The sequence below is a fragment of the Sphaeramia orbicularis genome, chromosome 5, assembly GCF_902148855.1.
Source record: "Sphaeramia orbicularis chromosome 5, fSphaOr1.1, whole genome shotgun sequence".
Taxonomy (NCBI): Eukaryota; Metazoa; Chordata; class Actinopteri; order Kurtiformes; family Apogonidae; genus Sphaeramia; species Sphaeramia orbicularis.
Genome location: NC_043961.1, coordinates 18,131,318 through 18,147,351, shown reverse-complemented (window position 1 = coordinate 18,147,351; position 16,034 = coordinate 18,131,318). Strand labels below are relative to the sequence as shown.

At 37.9% G+C, this 16,034-nt stretch overlaps 1 protein-coding gene across 3 annotated transcripts; it reads left to right on the top strand.

The window, feature by feature from the left end:
- Positions 1–392: 392 nt before the first annotated feature.
- Positions 393–10,340, top strand: cep15 (centrosomal protein 15). 3 transcript variants are annotated; one of them, XR_003935385.1, is made up of 5 exons: positions 393–499; positions 2,131–2,254; positions 3,326–3,394; positions 4,197–4,428; positions 9,888–10,340. XR_003935385.1 is itself a non-coding variant. In XM_030133653.1 (4 exons), the coding sequence occupies exons 1-4, from the start codon at positions 447–449 to the stop codon at positions 4,368–4,370; spliced, it is 420 nt and encodes a 139-aa protein (XP_029989513.1). In that variant the 5' UTR covers positions 393–446; the 3' UTR covers positions 4,371–4,688. The 3 variants fall into 3 exon arrangements, 2 of the variants coding, with proteins under 2 accessions (XP_029989513.1, XP_029989515.1); XM_030133653.1 differs by lacking the exon at positions 9,888–10,340 and having other exon boundaries at positions 4,197–4,688; XM_030133655.1 differs by lacking the exon at positions 9,888–10,340 and having other exon boundaries at positions 398–499; positions 2,136–2,254; positions 4,197–4,688.
- Positions 10,341–16,034: the final 5,694 nt, after the last annotated feature.

The window sequence follows — 16,034 nt, the reverse complement described above, 5'->3', positions numbered from 1 at the left end:
CTGTTTGTAGAAATCCAACATGTAAATAAATGATAAAAACATACCTGGTCCTACAGTTGTAGAAGTGAGACTATAATAACAGTGACCCCATGAGTCTGAAGCCCTTTATAAAATAATAAGAAGAAGAATAGGTGACAAAGTCGATAAAGAACGTAAAAAGAAAGACTTTTATAACCAGGTGTTTTCGTTAAGAGAATATTAACTCTGGTCCACTCGTAGTTCACCATTTTTTTTTCATTTTTTCTTTTTTCTTTTTTATTTATTTATTTATTTTTACTAAAAACAGCTGATTTATATAAGACATACGACAACATATTAGAGCCCTTAGCTCGCTCACACCGGATCTTCACATTTATTTTCTGTCCAAACTTCCGGTTGTTTGTGTGAAACTTTGTAGCTTGACGCCACATCTCTGAGACGGAAGAAAAGCAGCACAGTCAGTCCAAATGTCCAAGTCTGCGTCCGAAGAGATGGAATTAATCGAGAAACACGAGGAAATGTGAGTCTGTTTTCTGGGACTTGGTAAAGTATTACCGGGTTGGGTTTTCTAACGGGGTCAGATGAAGGGTTAGCTCAAAGTTAGCTTGTTTTAACTAGTTACCTTAGTTCCTACTGTCCCTACGCTAACTAGTACGCAGACTGACTGGATACAATCCACATTAATATCATTTTAAACCTGTACGAGCTCCTGTCATTGACATTTTACGCTTGGTTTCCTTTTAATACATTCAATACCAGCGGCATTAGTTTAAGGATAAAGTCCCCTACACTCAGCAGCTTTTAATTTGGAGGAGATGTAAATCGACTTCCGGTTGATGACGGCGGTTTAGCTAGATATATGTGGGGTTTAACGGACATCTGTGTGTTAAAATATGTATAATAACCAGCAAACTTATTGTATAAGGCGTGAAATTACCAATGAGTGAAGTATTGTTTTATTTGCACATTGACTTAAACCTTCTCAGACTCGACTTCTCTGTAAGTTATCAGAGATTTTAGCTGTTTAGGTTCTCTTTATATAATTTGTGCAGGTTTTAACATGTTTTAAGGTTCTCTGCAAAAAGGAGACTTCAGCCCTTCTCCGTTTACATGTTAATTCATTTCTAGCTTTTTTCGGGTTTCTATGTAAAATGTACAGACTTTTCAGGGGTTTTTTTTTGGTTGTTTATGAGTTGTAACGTTGACAAATGTTGTCATTTTTTCCTGTGGAGTTCTTCAAAATAAGAGCCCACAGACTCAGATCAGGCAGTAACAGCCTGTTTCATTAAATTGTCACTAGTAACACTAGTACACATTTCAGTAAGAGCTAAACTTAGTTTATTTTATTTCAGTAAACACATCAGAGACAAAAAAAAAAAAAAAAAAAAAAAAAAAAGAATCTTGTAAGATTTCAGGATGTTTGCTAAATCCAAGGCAAATAACGTACAGTAATAATTGTTGGAAACAATTAAAAAGGGCCTCGTTTGTATTTATGTTGTGAAGTAAAACACTAACATTTCAGTATATGCTTAATCTTTACTTTTATTTTGATGTTGATTTTGTCACTGAATCTCTTTTAAATACAGTTAGCACAAAGAACAGTCTTAAAACATGGCTTTGTGTTGTCTTCATCTGAGTAAAAACTAATATTCCACAAATTTTTTTCTGTAAATAAAATGAATAAAATTATGCCTAAATCACAAAGTCAGAGACTTTTTCATCTTGTTTTGTCTTTTTACACATTTTTAAAACCCAAAATAAGTTCTTTAAAAACATAAATCACAGCTTCAGTTTTGACTCAGGATTAGGATCAGCCTTTAAACTTCAGAAAAAAATTTATTTGACATTTATTGTGATAATTCTTGATAATGAGTGATATGGAAATGATTGTCATAACAGATTCTGAGCTGTTGTATATTAAATAAAAAAGGAACTAATGCTCAGTTGTAATTTTGGTTCAAAATGATTTTGACAAAGTCTTCAAACGTTATAAATGCTTTCATTCTCGTCTCCTTCGTTTGCTGATGCATCCTGTCTGTATCCGGTTCACAGACTCATAGATAAGGTTCTAAACTGTGGTCTGTGTGAGTTCATACTGGTTTTACTGGTGCAGGATGTGGCTGAGCGCCCGTCTCATCTTCTCTGGGTCAGTTTAGGGAGGAGGTCATTGGTGCTACAGCAGATGGACCAACGCTACCATCAGATCAAAGTCCAGAAGAAACAGCGTCTGAAGGAGCGAGAGGACGCTCGGATCAGGAACGACGCACTGATGCAGGTGAGGAAGGAGACGATGAAGCCTGGTTCTGGTTCTGGTTCTGGTTCTCAGAGTCAGGGATCCTTCAGTAACATCCATGAGCTGACGTAAATCACTGTTTAATTATGGTTTGATTAATTATGGTTTGATCAATTATAATATGAATAATCTGATCTAGTAGGATCTCCTACATATGGTTATCCTCACATCGTAATTATCTAACTCATACACAAATGGACAAAAGTATGTGGACTTGTTGAATTCAGGTGTGTCTTTTCTAACAGGGGTCTGGGATACAAAACAGTATCAAACAAAACAACAATAAAACAAGATCAAACAGAGAGGGCTCAGGGTCTGTCACTGGTAGCAGGGTTTTTATTACCTCGCCCCCCGAAGGGGAGGCAAGGGGTATTGTTTTTGGTTTGTTTGTTTGTTTGTTTGTTTGTTTGTTAACACTCTAGCAGCAACTGTTGGTTGAATTCATACCAAATTGGGTTTATAGATTCCCAGTGGCCCAGAATAGATCTGATTACATTTTGGGAAAAGGAGGTCAAAGTTGAAATTTTTTATGAATTTTTAAAATCTTTTTTTTTTCTTTCTCCCATTTACTTATAATGGGCGAAATTTTAAATGTCTATAAAACATACATTTTCTTTCAATTTACTACAAACTTGGCACATATTTAGAGGCAATTGATATGCTGACATCAGCACATGCATACACATGATGACATCAGCTGTTTATAATGTGATGATTTTTAGTGGATGGGTCAGAATTTAAAAAAAAATCATACAAAAATGAACAATTTTTGAATTCTGACCTAAAACAAATTGTAAAAAAAATAATATGACTTTTAATAACATCCAAAGTAGGGTGTGCATAATATACTCACCTGGATACTGGAGGGTTACAGCTCTACTCAGACGCTGAATGATGTTGGATATTATCTAGTTTCTTAACGTCTCTGTGTTGGTTCTTATTCCTGCAGCCGTTTCACGACATAAACCTGAAATAGACATAAGAACATCCGACCAGTGGGAGTAAATCAACAAACTGTTGTTTATTTAGACTTATTTATCACTATGTTTTTAGCACTTACAGAAGCTGGAAGCTGGTCTGAGAGCAGGTCGACTGCCTGATCCGACTCTACAGGCTCTGGAGGTAAAAGACGGTTCAGAACTGAAACCTGTGCTGATCCAAACCACTCTGTGTATGTCGCAGTTTGTAATTTTGGTTTTGAAATTAAAACATGAAAAACAGAAAACAACTTGCATTTCATTTTAAAATTGGTAAATGTTATGAACCCTCTGGAGTCTTACAGTATTTTGGCTGTTTTTGAAGACTTTACGTCTCCAATGTGCTCCAATAAAGCAGCATTTTTCAGACGCACAAAACAAAATCCAACTACACTCACACTAATTATGCACTCAAAAAACACTAAATACATTTTAAAAAATTCAATGAAAAACAGAAAACGGCCTGTATTACTTTTTTCTTTTTAAAGTCAGTGAACAAAAAACAAAGTACAGGTTGTTTTCTGTTTTTCATTTTTAAATTTCAAAATGGAAATTGGAAACCGCAACGTACACGAACCCAAAACCAGCACCAACACTGACACTGACACCCACAGATGATCCGGTTTTATTGGCTCGTGGATTCCAGATGATGTTTCCTTTAATCACCAGTGACATAAACATGATCATCTTTTATTATCAGGTTTTTCTTTTATTTATACAAATCAACAGGAAACAGAGAAAAGTCAAGTTATTTTCACATCAATAAAAGATGAACCTGAATCCACTCCAACTAATAAACAAATAACTGTTTTTAATGATACTGTTTAATATAGTGTTGACATTTATCATTTAGTCTCTGAATACAATTTATATCCTAGGGTCTGAACTGGGTTGTAGTCTTAGAGTCTGACCCAGGTGGTAATTGTAGGCCTGCTGTTCTGTTCCAGACCCGGTACTGGGCCTCTGTGGAGGAGTCCGTTCCAGCCTGGGAGCTCTTCCTCCAGGGTAAAGGTCCTCATCCCATCGACAGTCCTGGTTCTGGACCTGGGGGGGTCAAGCAGGCCCCCAGTAAAGACCATGGTCGGCCTCCTCGGCCCAGACCTGGCCCAGTCCGACGCTGATGCTGCCACTGTTACACCTTTCAAACTGGTCTGGGTCTGTCCACCAGAACCAGAGAAGGTGAGCTGTAGACTTTGACCTCTGACCTGCTAACTCATACTGAACACTGGTTTTTACTACAGACTTGAACGCATCATCTTTATGAAGCGTCTGCTGTCTCCTTCACGTGTACGCTTCCATGTGTTTCCATCATGTGACATGACATCGGAACCAGAAACCTGGATCAGACATAAACATGTAACATCCTGGTTTCTCCAGAACAGAACCAGGATCAGACCTTATCTGGGTTTCTGAAATCAGGACACATTCACATGTGGAAACAAATTGTGGGATTTTTCAGAGACGTTTGATAGTTCATCCATGTTCTGCTTTAAACCGCGATGACATCACTTGGATGTAAAGACAGCGTGGGTGAGTGCAAGAACCATTTATGTCCATGTTTTTATCCATTCAACCTTCATCCAGGGTCACAGGTGTGTTCTTCTGCTTCTGTTAAATGATATTAAACTGCTGTTGATGTTAAACTGGGACATGAGCAGGACTGGAACAGAACACTTCACAGATTTTATAATCATTGATTTACATAATAAACATTCATCTATATCACGGGTATCAAACATGCGGCCCATGGGCCAAAAGCGTCCCTCCAAGGGTTCCAATCTGACACATGGGATGAATTTACAAAGTATAAAATTATACTGAAGATATGAACAATAAAAGATGTTAAAATCAATTTGGTTTAGGTTCCACGTTCAGACCAATATTATCTCAAGTCAAATAATAACATAATAACCTATATATAGTGACAACTCCAAATTTTCCTCACGGTTTAATGCGAAAAAATTACATTTCATCATGAAAGTATTTACATTTAAAAACTATCTTTTCACAACAAATAATATTGTTGAAATTGCACTTACTTCACATTGTATGTGGTTTTTCATATTATTATTATGTAAATTTACTTGATTCACCCTAAAACACAGAGAAAAATGTTGCTAATTATTCATAGGTTATGATGTTATTAATTGACTTGAGATCATATTGGTCTGAATGTGGAACCTGAACTAAAATGTTCGATTTGTGATGGTTCTAATGGTTGTAGTTCAGCCCTTTAGACGCTGGTTTAATATTTAACTGTTCCAGTGTTTGTCCAGTGATCAGAACTCTAATAATGAGCCAACGCCATGTGGGATTTTATATTTATTAAGAGTTCAACTTTTCCAGTGGGACGGTTCAAAGTCCCTGTGTGTGGATGTTCATATCAGACCAGCTGTACCGCTGTGTGTCTGACCACCTGGGGGCGCCAGTGTTAAACATTAGAGTCACAGATGAACATGTCTGAGTCTGAACCCTGAACAGTTTAACGTCACATCTTATTCTTCAGTAGAAACCGTGATAAACAACAGAAATACACTTTACATTTACACAGTTTGACTCTTTCTCAGCAGATTCTTTATGTTTTAGATGATTTTGTTCCATTTTCCAGCTGATCTGTGACCTAAATTTAAAACCATATCATTTACTCTGTAATTCCAACCAGCTCTAATTAAAGTTCAATCACATTTTCAGTCATGTTAATACTGTCTATTAATCGGATTTCTTCAGTGGTTCAGTGAACATTACAATACACTATGATGCATAAATACATAAAGATGTTAATACTAAGACTGTGTTCAGGCAGTGAAATACTTTGATATTAGTACAAATACTTTGACATAAACACCAGCTTCTGGCTGATTTCTTTGTTTTTTGAAACAAATCCCTTTTTTAACAAAAACAAAAATTACAAATGGAGTAAAACAGTTTTCTTTTCAGCTCTTTAGCTCCTTCATTCATTTAACCCTCTGGTGTCCGACCCACAGACGTCCCTCTAATCACCTAAAGCACATATGCTCAGCATCATAGTAATGTCAAAATGTTTTTCATCCAGTTTTTTTTTTTACTTTAATATTTTTTTGTATTTCATCAACTTGAGCTGTAAACAAAAATACTAAATGCTCAATAACTGTCATATTTTTTACCCATTAAATGACATATTTTAATGGGAACAAACCAAATTTTTGATGCAAAAAAGAAAATCCATATTCTACATAAAAATTGGATTTTTTTATTTATTTATTTTTTTCATCCTGTCATATGTCAATTATTAGCACCAACACTGGTTAATGTTCATTATTGTTTTTTGTGCTAGGTCAAATGTTATATGCTAAAATGTGTGCTTTTTGCACTCACTTGGAAGAAGGGTGTTAGTGAAGGAATTTCACCCATAAAGACCCAGAGCTACTTTTGTGGCGGGTCCAAAATAGTTTTTTCTCTATATTTTATTTAACTTTTCTTAATTGATAGATCACCATTTACTCTAATATTATCCTCTGCATTTGTGGTCTTTCAGTGAAAGTCATGTATTTTCCTGTATTTATTTTACTGATCATGTAGATGTTCAGAAAAGCTCAGGTTAAAGTTGAGGAATATTATATCAGAAATAGAGAAAAGTCAAGAAAAATGACTTTTTCAGCAAAGTATATCAATAACTGAATGTAAACATCAGTGTGTCCACCCACTGTCATTGATCCAACTCCATGGGTTTTACTGGTGAATCAATGTTGTAGAAGACTATGGTGTTTCCACGGTAACTATGGAGCCTCTGAATGTCCAAATGGGTCATATCTGATGACAATGAAAAAATGACAAACTGCATTTTACACCAATTATTGACATGGATTGTTAGGATTAGTGGATCAGAAGTTATTAAACATGTAGATCAGTCGATGCTTTTCGTCACCAGTGGATGTTTGGGTCTTTATGGGTTAACATTATTTATAATGTGATGATTTTAGTGGATGGGTCAGAATTTAAAAAAAAAAATCATAGAAAAATGAACAACTTTTAAATACTGACCTAAAACAAATTGTGAAAAATAATATGACCTTTAATAACTTGAAGTGCAAAGCGTGCATAATATGTTCACCTGGATACCAGGGGGTTAAAACAGTTTCAGAATAAACAGTAAACATGTTTACATGACCTGTGTTTGATTCCTGACATAATGTGATTAATAATCTGTAAAAACCTTCTACATTCATTGATGAGATTTATTCCTGGTCTTTATTCAGAATCATCTTCATCCTGTTACTTTTTCCACTTTAAAACCTCTGAAGTGCATTTGAAAATGATCATTTTAACAAACACTTTATTGGTTTTTATATTATGTGGGCTTTTTTTATTTTTTTACTTGTTGGATTTTATTTCCACCTAAACAATCATCACTAACACTGTTTTCTAAAGACGATCGCAGAGATTTATGGGAATAAACACGACAAAACTAATAAAATAGGCTGATTCCTTAAAATGCTGATGTTTAACATGAGTCCCAGGTTTATATTTAAGGGTTTTGATAGTCACTGCTCTGGTCCAAAGGGTCTTATTTTATATTTATTATTAAGTAGAGATGCTGAAATTACAGTTTTTTTCATGTAGTAGAAGAAAAGATGTATTTAAAAAAAAAAAAAAAAAGACTAATCAAACTTCTGAATTCAAGTAAAGTAGCACATACTCTGAAATGTATTAATATTAAAACCATAATTCCTGCATTCCATGTTAAGTATTTATGTAATAGTTGATTTAAAATAAGTATTAAACCACAAAATTAATAAACAGGTGTGTTTTTATTCTGTTAAATCACGGTTTAATCTTCATGTAGTTTTGTTTTTCTATTTTATTCTGATGTGTTTGTCTTTTATTTTTATTGTTTTATCTGTTTTGGTTAAAATCAGCTTTATGTTGTGAAGATGAAAAATAGAAAAAATAGAAAAGTTCATATGAATTCAACTAAAATGAACCTGTTTTCAAATGTGAAGACAAATGTTCAGATATTGGAAATGAAAGGCAGCGGAAAGACAGAAAAGTAGATACTCAGGAAAAATAAGGAAGTGCAGGATTGAGTCGGTCTGGGACCTGGTCTGGGATCTGGGACCTGGTCTGGTCTTGAGGAACCTGTGGATGTTCAGGTCCTGGACTTTTTCAGCTGCTGTTTTCAGTTTGAGTCTGTGTGACCTGGTCGTTGTCCAGGTCTGGGTCTTGTCCAGCTGTGATAATGGTCTAGGTCAGGTCATGGTCTGGGTCTGGTCCAGTCTTGGTCTGGGACCTTGTCTGTTCTGTGGTGTGGTCTGGAGTCTGTTCAGGTCCAGTTGTGACCCTGGTCTTTGTCAGGTCCTGTTTTCAGTCGTAGTCTTTGTGATCTGGTCGTGGTCTGGGTCTGGTCCAGTCATGGTCTGGGACCTGGTTTGGGGGGTGTTCAGGTCCAGCTGTGACCCTGGTCTGGGTCCGATCCTGGTTTCAGACTGATGTGCTCTGACTGGCTCCATTCAGGGGGTCAAAGGTCACCTCAACAGCCCCCGGTGTGTGGACTTCAGGGGGTAATGATGTGGACTCGGGCCCCATCCTCCTCCTCACTTCCAGGGTGGATGAAGACCCTCCTCTGCCCCCGTTCCCTGTTACCTCGTCGGTCCGTCCCCCCCCCCCTTAACCTCTAATGGTGTGTGATCAGACCTGTGCCGTCCTGACGCGGAGTGGCGTCTTGACAAACGCAGTCATCCGGACGCTGTGGTTGAAGGGGCTGGTGGTTGGCAGCTGCCCCGGCTCCTCAGCTGGGGCCCCGGCGCTGTGGCCCCCAGGCAGGGTGGAGGGGGTGGTTGTGGGGGGGGTAACTACCCACCGGCCACCAGTGACTGACGGACTGGACCGAGCAGGACGGGGGTTAGCACTGAGAGGTCAAGGACAGGATTTAAGGAGAGGAATGGTGGGGGGATTAGGGCGGTGCACCCAATCATGGGTGACAGGACCAGCCGGGTAGGAGTTAGGGGGAGTTGTGGGGATGGGTTTGGGGGGGTGGGGGTGGGGGGGCAGATGAAGATGCAATGTAGCAAATTATCTAAAAGGGTTTTGAAGAGCACGATCTGGAGCCCTTCCAAATGACTAGCCCTGCATCATGGACCCTAATGGTCGACCCCCCCACAACCCCCCCAAGGCGCTGGACTGGAGTCAGCGCCGCTGCTGTCACTGACCAGACCTCAGCTCACCCTGCCAGCCTCTGACGGCGGCGGCGGCCCGACCCTCCTCTGTCTGCTGGCATGGTGTGGACTTCAGTAGGATTATGCAACGTTCAGGCCATTGATGCCATGGAGACGCTGCAGATAATTGGCTGAGCCGGAGCCGCGCAAATGGTTAAGTGTCGACTCCAGTTGATTGGATAATGGGTAATTGCACGCTGCATTTCATTCAGTGATATGCTGCGGGTGTAGCAGGGGCGAGGAAGTGAAGTGAAGGGGAGGGGAAAAGAATGGAGCAGGGAAAATATTTTGGCGTGCGGCGTTTTCGCAGCCTGTTATTTCACACTTCGACTCGGTTGCATTTGTTTGGGTCTGGAGCCTGGAGAGTTCTCAGATTCAACTGCCATCCACATTTCAATTGCAAATCACCTCATGTTTTATTGTTCCATTTTTCATTTTGTGCCTCAGTGTGAGAACGTCCGTGAAGGAGGCTCCAAGCAGAGACCCACCAAACTGTTTATTTCACCCACGACTCCAACAAAACCTGGACCGCAACGGCAGCTGGTCCCAACATCTGGACCCTCTGAAGGCCCCAACATCCACCAGGTTCAAGGGTCACAGTTACAGCCACGGCTTTAATATGCATCACTTTGAGCAGGTCCAATCCACCATCTTTACCCAGTTTTAGACCAGTTTATCCCCCTGGTATCGGATCCATAGAGGTCCTTTAACCACCTAAAGCCCATAATACGCATATGAGTCGTACTAATGTCAAAATGTTTTTCATAGTTTGTTCTTTAACTTTTTTTTTTTTTTTTACTTTTTTTTGTATTTCATCAACTTGACTCATAAACAAAAATACCAAATAATCATTAAGTGTCATATTTTAACCCTTTAAATGCCTTGTTTGTGATGTAAATAAACCATGTTTTTTTATGCAAAAAACAAACTTTTTCCCCCAATATTCTACATAAAAATTGGATTAGTTATTTTTGATTTTTTCATCCTGTCATGTCAGGGATCAACACCAACATTGGTTAATATTCATTATAATTTTTGTGCTAGGTCAAATGTTATAATGCTAAAATGTGTCAGTGTGCATTTTGTACTCACTTGGTAGAAGGATGTTAGTGTAGGAATTTAACATTGTTTACGATGGAATGATTTTAGTGGATGGATCAGAATTTTAAAAGTCCTAATGAAACAAATGATGACCAAAATGAACAACTTTTGAATTCTGACCTAAAACAAATTGTGAAAAATAACATGACCTTTAATAACATGAAGTACAAAGTGTGCCTAAGATGCTCACCTGGATACTGGAAGGTTAAGACTTGGATATCCAAATATATTTGACCACTTTTATCTTGTCTTTCACCCATTCATGTGTTCTTTCCTCATTCAGACTTGGCTTAATGCATCCAAAACGGAATTAAGATATTTAATTATATATTTATTTTATTATGTTTGAGCATTGTCTGTACGTTAAAGTGTTTGGAAACCTAAACACAACAATAACCGTCTGTCTATTTCAGGGTCTTATGTACATAATAGTAAAAATCAGGAAGTATTGAAGATGAGGCTTTAATCCAAATTCTAAATATTGTTACATTTGTAAACTTTCTGATATTGTGTTAGATTTGGGCGCAAGTATATTTTGCATTTAGGCCTAAAGTCACTAGTAGCTAGCTAGCTATCTGTGTAGCTGTTTAGCTCCGCCTCCCTGTCCCTGGCTGCACGTCAGCAGTGATTTAGAACATAACCACTGTGAAACAATCAGAACATAATGATTTATTTCTCTGAGGTCACAGCTCTGTTCTGGCTAACACTGCTAACTCTTAATTTATTTCACTTTATTCGACCATCGCAGGTAACATGACCACAATGGTGGAAAAACAACAGGGACTAGGAATCATTTATTTTCTACCTTTGCACCAAAACAGTTTCGGTCATTGTAAACATCAGTGTTTATTCTTAAACATGTTGTTTGTGTTGGAATGAGCGTTTGTCCCTCAGTCCACCAGAGGGCGCCGCTTTGCATTAACAAACTGGACAAATACTATGAAGAAGAAGACGGTCCATTATAAACATATTGATGACAGAGGAGGTTTTATTACCTCCGCCAAGGAGGTTATGTTTTTGCCAGGGTTTGTCTGTCTGTTTGTCTGTCCGTTAGTGTGCAACATAACTCCAAAAGTTATGGACAGATTTTTATGAAATTTTCAGGGTTTGTTGGAAATGGGATAAGGAAGAAATGATTAAATTTTGGTGGTGATCGGGGGTGGGGGGGCCACTGATCAGCCTTGGCGGAGGTCTGCGCTCTCCGAGTGCTTCTAGTTATTGTTGATGTTGAAGGGTTCATTGTGGTACATGTCATTAGTTTCTCTTTGAAAAGTTCCAACATTTCTGTAAATTTCTGGCTTCAAATGTCAACACTGCCCTCTGTGATTGTCAGTGGTACTGCAACATGGTGCAGAAAAACTGTTTATCATTATGAAAAGGTGTGAAAAGGTGTATGTAAAGGTTTATTTTAACATATTTGTGTATATTCTAATGAACGATCAGGATTAATCAATCAATCAAATACTATTTATATAGCATCCCATCATCAGTGAACATTAAACAGATGTTTGTTTATTTAACATGCATGTGACCTGCAGCAACCGATCAGTGGATTAAACAGTCGATACGTCATGTTTCGTGCTAATGTGTTCGAAGATGATCATGGTGATTAAGAGGCGTTTGCTGACCTGGGGGTCTGGGGGCGGAGCCTGTTGGGGCTTGGTTGTATCTGTGGTGATGGTGGGATGTCACCACCACTTAGAGCATCATCTGCAGCTCTTTGTTCCTTCACTCAGCGCTGACTGTTGTCATGTTGTCTCATTAACTACACAGCTTTGTGTCGTCCGCTAAGACGAACCAACATTGGCCTTAAGGTGGCTCCCCTAGACCCCCCTGGACCCCCTGGATCCCCCTGGATCCCCCTGGATCCCCATGACCCCAGACCACATCCACACACCTCATTCACTCCTTCTGTAAAACATTCAAACCAAGGCAGCTCCAGGAGCCCATGTGAAAATACTGTTCAACTTAAATATACTTGAGCTCCATTTTTTTTTTTTTTTTTTTTTTTAATTCCTGGTAGCGCCGTCCCAGTGGGGGGATTGGTCTCACTGAATTCCACTTCACTCACTGTATTGATTGTGCTTCCACGGATGTCTTTCTGCCACCGCCTGGTAAAGTTGGAATATGCGGTGCTATTCATATCGACTGGTGGACTAAGTGGGCATCTTAAAGCACACGTATGAAATGTGTGTTTGTGTACTTACGCCTTTTGTTAATATTGATCTTTCCTCTGCACGGATCCACATATGAAGCAGCAGCTCGTATCTGCCTCTTAATGAAGTCCTTCATTGGACTGTAATCAGTTTAGCATCACAGACACCAGTCAAACCAACGCATAAATTGGTTTTTGACAGAAGAAAAAAACCCACGTTTTCCTCTGTTTGAGCTGTAACAATAGAAGCAGCTTTAACTCAGTGTATATTCACTATTTTTATTCATGCTTTATTCATAAAAATAAAATTAGATACATTATGTGAATATGACATTAATATTCATACATGTTATGATTATGAAAAAGAAGTGGAACGTTTAGTGGATTTAATGGGATGTAATTACAGAAGTGGATTATAATATTTCTAATTATGTTTTTATTACAGTATAATTATGTACAAAAATTAACCTTATTATGTTTTTGTTCTTGTGCAATGACTGTTTTATGTCTACACATGGAACAGGTCATTTCCACAGTCCATAGGTCATTTGTTGTTTAGAAAACCTTTATTTAATTCTAGGTACAGACCAGCATGTTTCGACTCATGGCTTCATCGGGGAATATAGAACTAACTGTATTTAAATAAAATTTAAAAAGCATGAAAACAAGTGGTGCCAGGCATAACAAACCCTGCCCCTTGCATGTATTTCACCCATTATAAGTAAATGGGGGAGGGGGGATTTAAAAATTTCATAAAAAATGTAAACTTTGACCTACTTTTCCCAAAATGTAATGACATCTATTCTGGGTCACTGGCAATCTATAAGCCCAATTTGATATGAATTCAACCAATAGCTTTGCTGCTAGAGTGTTAACAAATAAACAAACTGAACCAAAAACAATGGGCGGGGTAAAAATACACAGAAATAACCAGTCGGCCATGTTTCTAGACGAGCTTCTGTTTCATATCTGGTGAAATTGGTGTTAATGTCCTTTAAAATCCCCTGTTACGATGTTATTATCATGAGTGTGGATCCGACTCATCTGCCATGTTTCAGTGGATGTGAATGAAACAGGATTCAGTTGATTGTAATTTGCAGTTTCGCCACTAGATATCACTAAATGTCACACACCTGAACCTGTAAAAATGAACACAGAAACTTCCCTCATTAATTTCTGCTGCTATTTAACCATAGCAGTTGTTTCTGTTTGATTTACTCATTTTAACATTGAATCAATTAAATCACTGAAAGTTAATACATAACACAAATACTTAATAACTGTCATAATTTAACCCTTTAAATGACATATTTCTAATGTAAACAAATCAATATTTTTTGATGCAAAACATACAAAAAAATTTTTTTCTTCAATTTTCTGCATAATAATTGTAGTAGTTACTTTTTGGGGTTTTTTTTTTTCATCCTGGCATGTGTCAGTGATTGACACCAACATTGGTTAATATACATTATTATTTTTTGTGCTAAGTCAAATGTTAAATGCTAAATGTGTCAGTGTGCATTTTGTACTCACTTGGTAGAGGGGTGTTAATGTAGGAATTTAACATCATTTACAATGTGATGATTTTGGTGGATGGGTCACAATTTAAGAAATCATGCAGAAATTACCAACTTTTGAATTCTGACCAAAAAAAAAACAAAAAAGAGAAAAATAATATGATTTTTTTGTGTGTGTATAAGATGCTCACTCACATACCAGGAGGTTAATGTCACCTCTTGTTCAGATATTATTCTAATATCTAAAATCAACCACAAAAATGACTGTGTTCACATGTTAAGATAATGTACGTGATTGAAAAGCTCTGTGAGCCTGTAGAACTCTGTAAAATGGATATAAATGTATGTTCAAATTTAGTTTTGGTTAAAATATGTTGAGTCTATAGTCTAGATCAGTGACACTCCAAGTGTGGTCCACGAGAGGATGTCATAAAAATGTCAGATTTATTTCAGTGTTTCTCAAATCCCCATCATCTAACTTCCAAAACAAAGTTACGAGTACAGATAATTGTTTTCTAAATTAAAAGTGAGTCAAATGTAGCTTAAGTAAGCCTAAGAGTCAAGTTTTATTGAATTGTCTATGCAAACCCACGTTTTGCGTCACCGTCTCTATAGTTAGTTTACCTAGGTTGCCTATTGTCATATCAAAGACCTCTTGTAACTTTGTTAATTGTGGTAGAAATGAAGTAGAATAGCTAACTGATAAGAAACGAAGAGTGAAATGAAAAAAGGAAGAGGGATTTGAATAGTTCTAAAATATGACAATGGATCGGTGACTGAAGAGAAAAGCTGGAGAAATGACAACCAATGTTAGCAACAAGGTGCAAAGACATTCTGTTAGCATCGAGCTGTTAGCACCATTTGTAATATACTGCAGACTTCATTTGTAATATACAAAATATAATAATATTCTAATATAGGCTATTTAAAAAGTTTTTTTTTTTAGGATGGGAGTGGGAAACTTCCAGCTGGTTTGGTGGTCCGTGATTTTTTTTTTTTTAAATGATAAAGTGGTCCTTGGTGTGAAAAAGTTTGAGAACCCTTGGTCTAGATGAACTATTGCATCTTCAGACTGATCTCAGGAAATCGCGTTGTATGTCATGCCACTTCTTAGGGCATTTGGCGTGCTGTATGTACGCATTTTCATCCTTGCATGTGTTATTCAACGCCATTTGATTGCGTGTCAATTTACGCCAAGATCTCTGGTTTACATATAACCGCTATAACCGCTAATCGTATGGTATTTGACATGGTGTGAACATATACTCGGAAAGCTTATAATGCGTACAGATAACACGGCAATTAAAAGTGGCATGTATATTTACGCAATTTATGATATCATGTTGTCATGTTTGTCTGGTGACTGGACTAACCTGATTCCAGACGCTGAATGTATGGATCAGTTCTCCACCATCTTGTTCCATTTCCATGTCCATTCAGTCTTTGGGAGTTTTTTAATTGACCGTTCTGTCGTTAACACTCTGGTCTGAAGTGAAGGCGTGGAAGTCGTTTCCCAACAGGACCAGGTCAGGTCAGAGGGATTTGTCCTGACCTGGTCCTGCTGTGTTACCGGACATCCCCAAACCCACAGATCCCCCCCGACCCCCAAGAGCAGCCAGAGCGTGATGAACCCACCACCCATTAATGTGTGTGTAATGAGCCAGTGGCAGATTTCCATATTCTGTCTCTTCTGTTTGTTTGTCTGTTTGTTTCTCACACAGCAGATGGGATTGACCGATCATCACATCTCTACATATTTGTGTTGGATGTGATCAGCCACTTCTGTTCCCGTCACCTCCAATATAATAATTGTAATAGGCC